The 15,570-nt window shown below is 47.3% G+C and overlaps 1 protein-coding gene across 11 annotated transcripts in view; it reads right to left on the minus strand.

Annotated features, from left to right (window-relative positions):
• FRMD4A (FERM domain containing 4A) overlaps nucleotides 1–15,570 on the minus strand; it is a 565,607-nt gene that overhangs the window by 58,296 nt on the left and 491,741 nt on the right. For all 11 annotated transcript variants that reach the window (XM_019738286.3, XM_019738288.3, XM_074324782.2 and 8 more), the window contains 2 exons: nucleotides 7,847–7,923; nucleotides 3,319–3,457 (listed from right to left, as the gene is read on the minus strand). In XM_019738286.3, the coding sequence (XP_019593845.1) occupies nucleotides 3,319–3,457; nucleotides 7,847–7,923 (216 nt within the window). The remainder of the gene's footprint in view (nucleotides 1–3,318; nucleotides 3,458–7,846; nucleotides 7,924–15,570) is intronic.

Genomic DNA, 15,570 nt, shown 5'->3' on the forward strand with positions numbered 1-15,570 from the left:
GACCAACTGAAGGAACCTCCACGCTTGTGACCATTTTGCTGTGAGCAAGGGCCTTGCCATATAAAGTGTCATTACTGATAGTCTGTGGGCAAGGTTTAATAGTCCGCTACCATACTTTCACTCTGCCTTTGATCTAGAAGGAATGAAGACTAGCAGACTGGATCGGGGCAGGGGGGTTGTGGGGGGGTGGGAAGATGAAGAAGAAGGAAGGACATCTGGATTGGAGGCCAAGCAAAGAAGTCGCCACTCTGAGTTCAGAGGAAATGTGTCCAGCGTTTACTCTAAACAATTTGAGCTTTCGAATGTTTTCCTCTGAAGTGTACAAGACGTTCCTTGGCTCTGGGCTACAGAAGTTGCCGGGATCCAGCTGACAACATTTCTGACCTGTGGGGTCAGCATATATGTGTGACCAGTTGTAACGGGCACCTGCACAGTCTCTCATTCAGAAGAAGCCACAGGAAACCACACAACATAGCCTCTCCTCCACTCTGTCTCTGGTGATGGAGGGTGTGTGTGTGTATGTGTGTGTTTGAGACAGAGAGGGGAGGAGGGAAGGAGGGGAAAGGATTGGTTTTCTTAAATGATTTACTTAATGACCCTGAAAAAAGAAAATAACCGAGTGCCAGGGGAAGAACATGAGACTTCTTGGCTACCCACCTCTGCTGACTCAAACCAATAGACCGCACTTGTTTCTGGGCTTGATAACATCACTTGGGAGGCCTGGCTGTGCTGAAGCACTTCAGGGAGAGGAATGGTTGGCATGGCCCCATACAGTAGAGTGTGAAGCAATGGACAGTGTGCCAGCCAACAGTGGCTGCTCAGAAATATCTGGAAGCTCTGCATCCCAGGCCTGTCGGCCGCCACTCACCACAGGCCATTCTACCCACCAGAGAGAATCACATCACCATTACATAAAGAATGAAACTCCAGAAACAAAAGGTGCTGTAATTCCGAAGGGGAATTTTATCATCTCTGACTTAATTTGGGGACCTTTCAGAGAATTCAAACTTTACGCAAATGTTGGCCAGGGAATAGTGTGTTGGGTTAATAATAATGATGAAAGATAGCATGCCTGTTCTAAAGCAATTTCACAGACACAGTGTCATTTGGTCAGGAATTTAAATTTTCTTCCTTGTTCTCTAATTGGGGAAAACAAAGCAGGAGTGATGAAAGACATGCCTAGGGTCACTGAACTGGAAAACAGAGTCTTTAGGCTTCCACACAGGGGAACTTGTTCCTCACCTGTCCCTGTAGGTTGGGGAATTGGTTCTATGAGAAATGCAAGGGCTCTGAAGCATCTGTGAGCATTCAAAGACTACTTGGCGGAAGTTCTCCTGCCTCTGGGAGTGGGTGCACCTCCTTCAGTCCCCCAGGGGTTGCTGAGCAGGACAGCTGAAATTTTCCTATCACTGTGGGTATTTGTTTTGGCCTCTTAAAAGACACGTCTTGTTAATAAGTGGTCTTTGATCATTACTTTTTGAGGTTTACTGGTTCCATCAGTGGGTTGACCAGCAAGCCTGCTGAATAAGGTTTCTCCATCTGCAGAGTAAGACCATCATTCAGAAAGGGGCTGTAGAGCCCTAAGAACAGGCCTCCTGAGTTACCCAAGAGACTCGCCAAACAAAAAAAAAAGAAAAAGAAAAACCCAGCATGGGGGAAGGAGTTCAAACAGCTAATGTACTATCATTAGGGTGAAAGATGCTTTTCCTTTTCCCTGTTCAAAACTGTGGTATCAGTGCATGGGGGGTCTGCCCGCAAGATGAACTGGCAGTGGGGTTCAGGGGGATTGCCAAACTTTACCCATCACCTACCCTCTTCCCCCATCGCTGAACAACACAGAGGATGAAATCAAGGTTTTGACCTCCAACTCTTGCCACTGGAGGGCAAATTGCTGACACCCATCTGCGTCTCAATTTAAAGCATGAGTCAAAACACTTTGGCCCTGTATCTTTTGATCTAATCTGGCCTCAAAGTCCTACGCCAATGCCCATCACCACCAGGAGAGCCATGGAGCATTCTCATGGCTCCTGACAATAAAAATGCTCCATGCTGTGCCCATTCACTTGGGAAAATGACCAAAAAAGGGGGCCAGGAAGAAGACTGAAGAAAAAAGGTGTTACAAGGGAGAAAGTGACTGCTACATTGGACAGGCACTGATTTAAAACTGAGTTACACCTTGAAGGCTTGCTTCCCTTCTTCCCGCCCTATTTTCTTACTCTCTTTCTCTTGCCTCCCACTCCATCCAGATGGAAAATAAGGCAAAAGAGGAAGCCAAAAGGACCCAAGACGGCATCGATCCAATGAATCTTGGGCTCAATAAACTCAGGATCCTGCCACCTCCTCCTCTCCCAAGCATTCACACAATGGGACAAAACCTCCCACAGGTGGTGGTACCAACTAGTCCAGGGGCCAAGGTCGGTTTCTCTTTGCAGCTCTGTATTCTGCCCTCACCCCCGCCCCCCAACCCCTGCCCAAGGTGACAGGATCCAGAGAAAGGTGCAGGGCCCATCTTGATACGATTTCCCTGAGGGGCAACGAATGGGAGTGGCTTTTGAAGGGGAAGGCAAGGGGAGCATGGCAGACACAGCTGGAGAAAGAGGGGGCAGAGTGTTGATATAAGCTGTGTGTGAACCAAGGAGACGTCATTCTCCCACCCACAGAAAATGCACCCTTGTGTGTCTGGAGTGGGGCTGGGTCCAATCTCCCTCTGAGGATGACTGTTTACCAAGGCCCCAGGCTCCAGGTCTACCTGAGGGAAACAGGGTTTTTTTTTTGTTTTTTTTTTCACATTTCCAGTTTTGTATTTTTTAAAAAAATGGAGTTGGCAGTTGCAAAAGCCCGGAGGGTTTTCACAGCAATTATTCTAAACAGTTAGGTGGTGTCTATTAGCTGAGAACGGGTTACTTTTTTTTCCCCTCAAAAAGAAAACAATATGCCACTGTTTGAATACCTAAAAGGGCTTAACTGCTTGCTCCTAGAAGAGGTTCTTGAGGTTCAAAAGCACGGTTGGAATTCTTCAGCAGGGCCCTACCTGGCTGCAGTCAATGGCTTGAGTGGCACTGACTGTGGTCCAGCGGGAGCCCCTTGACCAAGTTGCAAGGAATGCGCTCCCTCCTGAAGAACTCGTGTCATTCCTCCTACAAGCATAGCCCTAGAAGGCAGGTCCATACCTGTGCACCTCTCAGGGCAAGGGACGCAGTGCCATCCCCACCCATTCAGTCCTCAATCCCTAAATGACAGGATCCCAACAAGGGCCCTCAGCTTGGGGAAAGGTGTGGTCGTGCCAGAGCCCCTCCCAGTCCCGGGGCAGGGACTTACCTTACTCTGCTTTCTGTCCAGATAGAACTGGTGCTGGCTAATGGCCATGGCCCAAATGGACTTAATTAATGCTGGGCACGCGTACCACGTATGCACCGCAATGCCACTGTGTCCAAATGTCCTCCTCGTCACGGAAGCCCTGGGAAAGCAAGAATCAGAAGGGTCAACCATGTTTATGATGAAGAACTCCACTGATCAGCCAACAGCTTTGATCGAGAGCCCAATGGATCCTAAATGCCCTGCCGTAAAGCTGATGAGCTAATCTTTTGACTTACTGGCTTGTTAGGGTACAGAACTGGGCCAAGTCGCTGCCTTGTCTGGGAGAAGATGGGTCATTCTAGGTCACTGGACAGCCCTTTCTGGTCTTCAGCTCCTGGCATTGGGCCAGGACAAACTTCAGAGATAGAAATGTCCTTTATGAAGCAGGCAATGCTGCCGATGGTGAAGGGTGAGCAAACTGTCATCCGGATGTGACAGGCCACAGCCTGCAGGGAAGTCCTGTGGGAATCAGGACTTCTTACGTTACTCTAACTCAATGTTCCTTGAAAGAGTTGGTCATCAATTTCAATACATTCTGAGGGCAGAGAGGGTATAAAGAGTCAGGAGAGGGAAGGTGGAAAGAGGGGTGTGCCCAGTCAATCCCTCCCAATTACCCCACTTCCACATATACACTTATGGAGGAGATACAGAAAATATACGTGTGGAGTAGAGAGAGGCAATCAGGCTTTGAAAATGAAAGTAGAAACACGGGTCCCAACATAATACATCACATCAGTGGCAAGGGGGAAAATGGTTATATGATCGTGTTCTCATTGAAGTATACTTTATTACATAGGCAGACTATGCAAGTGAAATGTGAGAACATGTGTTTTCGTGTGTGTGTCAAGGTGATGGGACAGTGGGTGGGGTATCTGATGTGTACGTCAGAAGAAAATGTGTGTTCTCAAGATTAAGATAATCTAATTTGGAAAAAATTTAGGGTAGTCAGGACTTCTAAATAATCACTTTTTTTTTTCATGGCACCTTTGCCCTTGAAGAAAATTTAAAGTTGCTGCCATCGCCTTCCCTTGGGGCCTAAAGATTTGACAGTGGTCTTCAGATCCACTTCTAAGGAGAAATTCAAATCTGGTGATTAGCAATATGAATTTAGGCAGGGTATTTCTCCTGTTGGTTAAAACAAAAGAGAAAATGCCAGCACACGAAAGGGTACATGGTTGAAAATAATGGAAAAGGAGCCAGTGAGGGAGTGAGGAGGAAACCCTCACAAGTTTCTGCAGATTGAAGAAAGAAACTGTGATCTAAACGTCCATTTTGGCTTCTACAGCAATGGCTGCTTCTAGGAGTAAATACATTTTTTGTTTCTCCCGAGGAAAGTAACTTCAAATGTATTTTAGTGAAAGTAGTGAGAGCTGTATCAGGCTGGACGCTTCTCTTTTTCAGGTAAGGTGCCAGAGGAAGAGCGAAGAGGCTTTCAGGTCTGGGTGGTTCCAGATTATTCCCAGGGGCACCTAAACCAGACACTGCCCCATTCTCCTGCCCCATTATTAATTTATCTCTTCCACACATCTTTCCCTTCAGGCTCTTCCCACCGCACCCACTTTTCTGCTTTGCCCAAATCTTAGAAACTGACTATTTTCCCGGCCTAGAGAACCGCATTGAGAACGGTTAGGGTACACGTACAGGAGAACAAATCCCATGGCATCTTCTGTGATTCCACCCATGCTCATCCACTCAGGAAGCACCCTCTGCCCTGAGTGACTCCCCTGTCCCTGCCGTGTCCCATGCATGACACCTACATGCCATGATTCTGTCCTGTGCTTGCCATCCTATTACTTCGGTTCTGACTCCCTTCCTGGATTGGGGGAGGGGCTGACCTCTGAAGCATCCCCACATCCGGTCCACTAGATTTGTCTTCGCTGCTCCAAATAAACAAGGCCACAGCAAATAGGTCCCCTCACTGAATGTAAGGAGCGCCAGGAGGCCGTGAAGACTACTCACTGCCTTGTGAGGCCACAGAGCAGGCTTCTAGCTTTGTCCCTGCCAGTAACCGGAAGCAATTCCCTTTGCCTGCCTCAGCGTATTTGGAAAAGGTATCTTTAAAGCTGTAGTCGATGTGCGTTTCCACCTCTGACATCAGAAGCGACCCCTCCCTGGCTTCTCCTAGCCTCCTGTCCCTCCCCGCTTGCCTCTAGACTAACAGAGGCTATTTTCCTCCAGGGAACATGGACCCGCTCTGTGCTCAGGCTGCTTCCGGCTCCTCACTTTCTCTTCTCTCTTCTGCCCAACTGACTGACATCTTTGTCCTCCTGAGGGCCCATCTTGAGCTTTGCTGGTCACCCTTTAAGGTTCAACTCAGATTTCTCCTGCTCAGGAAGCCTCTCCTGACCAGCGTGGCTTCCGGTGACCTTCAGCATTTATGGCCTGCGCCACCTGGCACGTCGTGTCTGCTGACTTGTGCACAGCGCAGCAGTAAGGCACGTGAGCTTTAGAGTCAGATTCCCTGGGTGCGAATTCTGCTTCTACCACTTACTAGCTATTTGTAACCTAGAGCAGGCCACGTCTTTCCTCTGTGCCTCAGTTTCCCACGTATAGAACAGGAACACTACAGTACCCACTTCCTGGGGTTACAGGGAAGACCCAATGAGAACAGTGTTGAGAACAGTGCCTGCACCCGGTGAATATGTTCCTTCTTCTGCCTGTCTCCCCAGATGCGCTACAAGTTCTTTAAGGGCAGTGGACCCTGTCTCCATGTGCCCAAACACAGAAGCTACCCAACAACTATGAGATCGATCACTTTTGTTTAATAGGTGAAAAGCCCATGTAATAGTAATGTGTGAGGTTTGGACCTTTCCTATATCCCTGGGCATTGGGTGAGCAAAGGGAAGGGAATTTACACACACAGCGACCCATGCAAGCATTTGTCCAATGCACCTGAGTTAGCAGAATTCCCAACAGAGCACAGGCATGAAGAGTCCGTCTCGTCCGCATGCTTGGCCCCTTAGACTCTCCTATCTCTAGTTTTCATTCTATCCAGCATCCCCTTGCTGCATCTGAGCCACTGTGGCAACATTTATTTCGCTCTCTTTACATAAGTTTCCCCTCCTCCCACGTTCCTGAAACTCTGGTCTGGTACAGTTCACCTGGACAAGTAACGGTGCCTTCCTTCCTGGCTGGACTGTGATTTTCGGTGTCTCTCCCTCCCCCACTCGCCCTGCACAAGTGGGTCCCTACTCATAGGAAGCAGGGTCTGGGGACTGTGAGACCCCTCACAGGTTCTTGAGAAAAGCTGGAGAAGCCCTGCTTCTGCTCAGTGCTACCATGCATCTTCATCTGACTGCCGGGACACAGCACTAAAATGTTCTCTGCTTGAACGTCCCATCCAGTAGTGACGGTGGGGCATGGGTTGAGCTCTTCCCCTACCCAGAGGGGCTGTTTCATGCAGATTACACGTCAGTTATCACCGGCTGCAGGGATAGACCACACACAAGCCTTAGACTGTGTCTCCTGTCCTCAGCTCTCCGAGAGGCACAGCAGTTTGTTCCTAAGCGCCTAGAGGCCATGTGTGAGAGGGGCTGTGTCAACTCCTCACTCCCAGGCCTGGGCGGGGGAACCAATGGCTCCTAAAATCCACATTTGCTCCTCTATAGAGTCTGATCTTCCCTGTCTTCCCAGGACTGCCTTCTTGCTGTAAATCCGCTTTTGGACTTATCAAAAGCGATTGATTCTTAGGTGTCAGTACTGTTTTCAGGGAATTTTGCTGCTGTTTCTGGGCTGCCTAAACTCCAGGGCCACCAGCAGACAAAGAGAGGAAAAGCAGCCGGTGCATACTGCCCCCAGAACCTTCCACGCAGGGCTTACTGCACTGCAAACGGGGACCCTATTGTTTGGCATCTGACTCGGAACACCGATTTTTACACAGTGCTGCCTGGGTTAAGTACGGTGTGAGGTGGCGAGGAAAAGAACTGCATTCCTCTTGCGTCCACCCCCAAGGCTAACACCTAACACTACCGCTCACAGAACCAAGCAATTTAGCTCAACTGTTTCACATGCAAATCACTTTGGGGGCAGACTATCCGACCTGACACATTTTCAGAAGCTCTGAGGAGCCATCCTTCAGACTCTCCTCTGGCAAAGAAAGGACGCAGCCCGCTGCCCAGTTAAATTTGGTGTTGGTGATGAAGAGCTACAGACCTTCCCTTAAATGCCCCGGCATGTAAAGACAGCTCCACACATCTGAGCATGTAACACGTGTAGGCAGACGCGATGATTGTGGAATCGCTAACTACACACACACACACACACACACACACACACACACACACACACACACACTTGAACCCACCACATCTATCAACATACACAAAACAAAACAAAGCTTTACGTCTGATTTGACCTCTATTCTCTATGACCACCCATCCTCCCCCTGCCAAAATGAACAGCAACAATGACAGCACAAAAATAAGAATATAAGTAATATGCCGGGGGGGGGGCCATGGAATCCCAGAAGAAAAGGACTTTCCTAGCTTACCTGCGTGGGTCATGAACTTCCACAGAAAACTTCTTTTCTCTGAAATACAGGTTTTCCAACTGTCTCCACTGGAATATCTGGACAGGAAACAATGCAGTTTAAATTCAGGGGTGGTTGGTTCACGGCCCCGTCCTCTCTTTATTACTGAACTCGTACAGCTGGTAGTTTCCTTATCAAAGCAAAGACTGCACAGTTGTTTGCGCCTCCTCTGGCTCTTAACACACACACACACACACACACACACACACACACACACTCACACTCACGCCGCTCTCCAGTTCAAAACCCGGCAACGTGGGTGTGGATTTTCCTGCAGGTTTTTCTGAACAGGAACAAAACCAGTTCTTTTCAAGTTGTTGCCAGCTGCTTTGCCTTTGTTGAGTTCTCCTAGACAGTTCCCAGCTCTGCAGACTTTTCCCTCCAAGGGGAGGGGAGAGCGGGGAGAGCGGGGAGAGCAGCAGCGAGAAGGCGGGCTGGCGGGAGGGAGCCGAGGAGCGAGTGCTGAGCAGTAGCCTTCTGCGCGGAGGGCTGCCTGGGGCTTCCTCCCTCCAGTGCTGAAATGGGGAGGCGCTCAAATTCCCAGCCTCCCACCGGGACTCCACTTCCTGCCCACTAATGTGTGAGCGCTCCGACTCACCCTGGTGCTCTAGCAGCTCAGGAAGCTTCTTCGCGTAGGGCGGGGGCTGCCTTGACCTTATTTTGGGGTAGGCAACTCAAGATAACAATACGAGCCTGTCAAGCCCGGGCTTCTTTCTGCAGCACAAAGAACGCCAAGGGTCCTGCTGCAGCCACCACGGACTCGCGCAGGGAGGGTGAGAAAGAGTATTAAGGCAGTTCGGAAATGGGGGCAGTAAGGAGGGTTTCCAATGGCCCCCTCCTCAGGCCCTGGTGGGCATGCCTCCTTCCAAGAGTTAGAACCCTTAACTAAGAAGTTGACTGAGTGACTGGGAGTAATTAAGGCTGCAGCACTGCTCTGGGAGGGGGCTGCCTTTCCTAACCCTCTGGGAGATGTCAAAAGAGGTTCAAGTTATGCACACATTATTTATATTTATACTCGATGCATACTGCAGCCCTTCCGTATATTTAGAATTTGAGTTTATTTTTGCTCAGAGACGGGTACAGCAAGAACCCTGCCCTTTTCCCCCATCCCGGAGTGGCTGACCCCTTCCAGGGTCTTGCCAGGGGCATATAATTTTCAGTTTCTTCCTAAACCCAGAACCTTCTCATCTGGGGCTCCTGACTCTCTCTGACCTGCTCACGGTCTCCCCTCCTTAAACATGTGATGCCAGTTTCCCCAGTCCCGTCAGCCCCACCCTCCCAGGCCCAGGACACTGCTAGTCAGGGCCTGGTCAGAGGACTCCACCCCTTTGTCAAAGGGGCTGGCATAAAAAACGGTTTCTAGAATGGCTGCATTCTTTTCTCCTCATAACCTGCTTGGCAGAATTTTATGCTTATTTGTCTTGCATCATCAGGTAGAGAACCTCTATCCTCCTGTTTTACAGAGCCACCTCCTTGGCCCACAGCTCCAAGTACCCGACACTCTGAAGCCAAGGGAAAATGCCATTTTCTTTCCCCCTTTAGGGGTAATTCCAAGTGGGTGAAAAGAAAGTTCAAGGAAAGCAAGTGACCCAAAGCCCTGCACTGGCTCAGACAGCTTTGTGTCAGGTCACAGACGAAATGCCATCTGAGGAGAGGTGGTATGACTCAAAGGACAGGTCGGAGTCTCAGCTCCCAGCTGATGCTCTGCTATACTAAATCCCTCCATGAAAACACCCAGAGTTCCTCTCTGACCCCAGGTTGTTAGATATTTATAGACGTTCCACCTGGACTTACAGACAGCCCGGAAACGGAAAGCACCAGAACCATCGGATCCTGACACCGACCTTACAACCTGGACGTTGCACGCATACAGACTAAAGTGGCCAGGCACACAGTCTCTGCAGCCTGTAGGCATCTGTTTGAATCCAGGCTCATCTACATCCAACTTGTATTTCTGCTCTTAGGCAAGTGACAGCACTTCTTTTAGCCTCAGTTTTTCCATCTGTAAAATGGTAAAAATGGCCCCTTCTGGGTATATCTCAGCAGCAACAGATGCTCAGCACAGCATCGAAACAAAGTAAGTGCTTAATGAGCTTGAACTTAGACCTTATCATGAGTCCTGTTTGTTCTGACTTCTCCCAAATCATGGCAAATAAAAGCATACCAAATTTATCCTTTTCTTAAATTTCCTAACTCAAGCCCTGACTTTGGGTTTTAAGAAAATACAATTTGATTATTTGCGGACTAGAAATCTCTAGGGAAGTGTGCAGAATTACTCCCTGCCCCTCTCTCTTGTCCCTTTCCTCTGAAGAAAAGGGTGGATGGAAGGCAGTCCCTCAGGGACCCTCTGCCCCTGTGTTGCACCCACCTCGGCCAGGACTACTTCATGGGCATGTGACCTGAGAGCCCCAGGTTTAACACTCTGCTGTCACCATCTTGAAATTCTCAATAAGTCTAGATGGAGGGGCCCTGCATTTTCATTTTGCTCTGGGGCCGAAAACTATGTCCCCGGTCTCCATCTTTGGTCTCTGTTGGTGCTGGCGCCGCAGGCAGCACTTGGGGTAAGGTGCCCACCCTGTGTCTGCTGGGCAGACCTCCAGGAGCTTTCTCCTCTCCAGCAGGAGGAAAGTAAACCTGGTGTGAGCATGCTTGCAAACAGCTCTTGGGCCTTTCTTTCGGAGCCCCATCTGGCCTGGTGAATAACCCCTGAGTCAATCCTCAGAGGGGTTAGCTTCCTGGCAGCTCCTCCCTCCCGCAATCCTTGCAAAACAGAACACAAATGGGGACTCCCCTTAAAGTGCTCCTCATGCTGTTGCGGGGGAGAGCCTCACCTCAGCCAAAGGGCCCAAACCAGGCCATCTTGCTCTGCTGTGGGCCTCCCATGCACCCTCCCGCTGCCACCCAGGCTCTTGCCCTGGGCATGGCACCCCGGCTCCAGCCTTTCCCAAGGATGACATATGGCCTGTAGACATCTTCTAACAGGTGGCAGAGCTGTGGTTTCCCTTGTGTTTGCTGGAAGCAGGCTTCAAAAATTGTTTTTTACAAATGAAATACTGGGAAGGGAGGGTGGGAATGAGGTGACTGGGGGACAGTTTTTCAGGACAGGATGGCATTGGGACATTTGCAGGGTCCCAGGAACCGAAGAAGAGGTGTACATGTGGGCACGCTAGCCTGATCCTTCCTCCCTACTTGGGGAGGGGAGGGTGGGTGGGAAAGTTTGGGGAGCAGATCTGTGAAATCAGTGGATGGGACTGTTGGCCCCCAGTGTGGTCACCCCTTGTTATAAATGCACTGTCTCTTCATGGAGGGCTGCATGTTTCTAGCTCTCAGGCCTCTGTGCCCCAAAGCTCAGAGGCCCTAGCTGCTAAAGCCTCCACTGAAGCTGGCAGCGTAAAAACAAGCAAATAAACAGAAGACGTTTGACCTTGCTTCCCCTTTGTAAACAGGCTACACAGGGCTCTGATGTGCTGGTTTTGGGGCAGCTGCTGACACTCAGTTTCACTGCAGGAGAGCCTTCCTTGCCCAGTGCAGCATCATAACCCTGCCACCAGTAAAGACGTCCTCCATGTACCTTGTGACTGTAAAGACCCATCAGACACAGGTGACAATCACTATGACTGGGCTGGTTCCCTTAGGATTCAGTGTAACTCCTATTGCCAATTACACCGTGGAGCTAATTAGAAGCTAAAACACATGGGCTATCAGTAATCAAAGGATTTATTAATTCATGCCTACTAAATCAAGGCCTCTCTAGTACACTTCATCTGGGCATCTTTAGAAGCTCTACAAATGTTCCTTCTTTGATCTTTCAGCATCCCCAAGAAGAGTGAGTGGGAAAATTTTCTTCTTGGGGAAAACAAGGCCCAGAGAAACTAGGGGACACTGCCTGAGGCCACACAGAAAGTCAGTGACAGAACCAGAAATACGAGTCAAGGGCACCTGGCCCATTACTCCAACCTCTAACTATGTTCCTTTCCACACAGGCCCACCAATTAGTGGGAAGAGCTCTTACTCACTAATGGCTGGTTAACTTTATGACTGGAATGATTTTTACAAATGAGCAACAGTGTGACTGTAAGTAGGAAGTATAAACCAAATCTTTGCAGTCCTATATAGTGGTTTTTCTTCCCCTTTATGCTGTAAATGTTAAATATTCTTTCTTTCTCTTCTTAGAGACCTGGATTCCTCTGGTGGTCTACAAAAGGACGTCTTGGTATTCAGGAGCTTTCAATCCAGGACTAACAAACAACAGAAACCATGATGAAGAACAACCTGAATAATCTGGGCTTTGAAAAAGAAAATAATTTGGGCTTGCACTGCAAACACGTGCCGAGAAACCATCCGAAGTGGTTTCAGTGAGACGGTGCCTGTTACCATCAGTGGGACCAGGGCTGGTACGAGAAGTGGGTTCATAGTTTCTGACCTAGACTTGGGATTCCCAAGGGATCACGGATCCTCTATTTCCCCTTTTGGGGCCTCGATGTCCTAATGTATAAAATAGGAGATGGGAAACATTTATTCATAGAGCAAACAAGAGTGGCTAATAAATATCACTTTTGAGCCCTGAGTGCGACAGACTACATGTAAACACTTACTGGACAGGACCTGGTTACTGGATCCTATTAGCTGGTCTGTTGGATTCCCACATCCTGTGTACAGCTGAACGTCGGAGCAGGAAAGGGCTAATGTCCCCCCACCCCGTTCTGAGTGGGTGAAGGCACAGCATGGACAGACGAAGAGGCCTTGACTCCATGAGACTTCCTCCTTACAAATGTTTACTGAGTGCCGGACAGCATGTGGGTGGTGGTCGAGCTCTCAGAATCATGTGGAAATAAAGGCTTGAGAGGAAGCTTACTCTAGTGGCTCTGATTCTTGACTACGACTGCAGGGAGCCTTGTCTTCCTCCTATCTCTGAGGCTGAGTCACGGAGCCTCTTAATGACCTCTCTCTGAGTAACTTCCTGCTTCTCCTAGAGGAGCCACTATACAGAACTCCAGCAGCCATCTGGTCCAGCCTCCTCCTTCCGCAGATAAAGGAAGCTCAGCTGAGAGAGGTAAAGGGACCGGCAGAGTTTCAATAACTAACTGGTGTCGGGACACACTCTTGCGACTTCTGTCCTGGCTTCTTTCTAACACACCAGGAAGACTGGATGATGAGCGAGAACTGAGTTGTTTCAAGCTGATGGTTAAATAAATGATCACTCCTTCAGAGGCCGTTGGCAGTCTCCGTGATGCTGAATGCTTTCCAGATACCAGCAAGGAGTTGTCTTACAAGAATTAGACTTGTGACCAGGAATAGCCTCTGAGCTCAGAATGAAACATACTAACTAAAACATTTACTTCTTCATTTCACTTCTGCTCTGTTCACTTTCTAGAAGCCGGGCTGTCACTTACTAATCTCTAGGTGTATGTATAACTTCAGCAAATAAAAATGAGTTGCCACACATCTTGAGGGCTACAGGACAAAAGGAGCTGTCGCTAAACCCCAACTAGATAGTTTAGTTAAAATGTTAGTGTGCCACAGAAACTCCAGCCTGTGCGTTTAGAGAATATTATCAGGTGAGCCCTAATGAGGTTCTGCTATTATGGGACAACCAATTCTAGGGAACAACAGAAACAAGTACATGTTTTTAGTGGGTTAACACCATATGTCAGTGATTATTTATATCAGTTGCATAGGCATTCAATATATTTTTCTTTATGCTTAAAGAAGAGAGCAGCAAGGCCCTGAGGCTTTTGACATCTAATCCCATCCCCTTTCCAACCATTCCAGTGGGGTCTACTATGTACAGCCCTATGCTACTAGGAAAATGAAGGACATGATGTCTAATGCATATTTATATTTGTAAGGAGCTTGCAATCTAGTTGCAAAGCTCTTTAAAAATATCAATATGCATTACACAAAGTAGACAGTATTCGTGATATAGTAATGAACTTCATCATGCAGTTTACAATCATCTATAGTTAACTGAAGAAGACACAAAGAAATGGAAAGATATTTCATGCACGTGGATTGAAAGAATTACATCGTTAAAATGCCCATATGACCTAAAGCAATCTTTAGATTCAATGCGATCGCTATCAAAATCCCAATAGCATTTGCCACAGAAATAGAACAAAAAAAATCCTAAAATTTGTATGGAACCACAAAAGACCCCTAAGAGCCAAAGCAATCCTGAGAAAAAAGAACAAAGCCAGGGGCATCACACTCCCCAACTTCAAACTATACTACAAAGCTATAGAAATCAAAATTATATTTTATTGATTGACAGTAAAACAGACACACAGACCAATGGGACAACTGTGTTTCCCCAAAAATAAGACCTAGCTGGACAATCAGCTCTAATGCATCTTTTGGAGCAAAAATTAATATAAGACAGCATTATATTATATTATATTATATTATTTTATTTTATTTTATTTTATGTTATATTATAAGACCGGGTCTTATATTAATTTTTGTTCCAAAAGACGCATTAGAGCTGATTGTCCAGCTAGGTCTTATTTTTGGGGAAACATGGTAATTGAGAGCCCAGAAATAAACCCACACATATAGGGACAACTAATTCATGACAAAGGAACCAAGAACATACAACGGAGAAAGAAAAGTCTCTTCAATAAGTCGGGTTGGGAACCTGGACAGTTACATGCAAAAGAATGAAACTGGACCACTACCTTATACTATACGCAAAAATTAACTCTAAATGGATTAAAGACTTGAATGGAAAACCTTAAACCATAAAATACAAAGAAGACGACACAGGCACTAACTGGTTTGACTCCAACAGCAAGGAAACAAAAGAAAAATAAACAAATGGGACTACATCAAACTAAAAAGCTCCTGTACAACAACAACAAATAGACAACCTATTGAATGGGAGAAGATAATCTCAAGTCATACACCTGATAAAAAATTAACATCCAAAATATATAAAGAACTCATATAATTTAAAAAAAAAAAAAAACCCCAAAAAACCCGGGCAGAGGAACAAATGGGCAGAGGAACCTAATAGACATTTTCTCAGAGAAGACATAGAGATGGCCAACAGGCACCTGAAAAGATATTCAACATCACTAATTATTAGGCAAATTCAAATCAAAACCACAATGAAATGTCACATCACACCTGTAAGGATGGCTATTATCAAAAAGACAAGAAATAAGTGTTGTTGAGGATGTGGAGAAAAAGGGAACCCTCGTGCATTGTTGGTGGGAATGTAAATTGGTGCAGCCACTATGGAAAACATTATGGAGCGTCCTCAAAACAATTAAAAATACAATGACTTATGACTCAGCATTTCCATTTCTGGGTATTTATACAAAGAATACAAAACACTAATTCGAAAAGACTTATGTACCCCAGTGTTCATTGCAGCATTATTTACAAGAGTCAGGATATGGAAAAAGCCTAAGTGTCCAATGATGGATGAATGGGTAAAAAAGATGTGGTGTATATATGCGCGCGCGTGCGCGCGCGCACACACACACACACACACACACACACACACAACAGACTACTACTCAGCCTTCAAAAAGATGAAATCTTGCCATCTGTGACAACATGGATGGACCTTGAGGGTATTGTGCTGAGTGAAGTAAGTCAAATGGAGAAGGACAAATACTGTGTGACATCACACGTATGTGGAATAAAACAAAAACAAAAACAAACTCAGATGTAGACAACAA

This window comes from Rhinolophus sinicus, chromosome 1, assembly GCF_057876585.1.
Source record: "Rhinolophus sinicus isolate RSI-liver-muscle chromosome 1, RSI-T2T, whole genome shotgun sequence".
Classification (NCBI taxonomy): domain Eukaryota; kingdom Metazoa; phylum Chordata; class Mammalia; order Chiroptera; family Rhinolophidae; genus Rhinolophus; species Rhinolophus sinicus.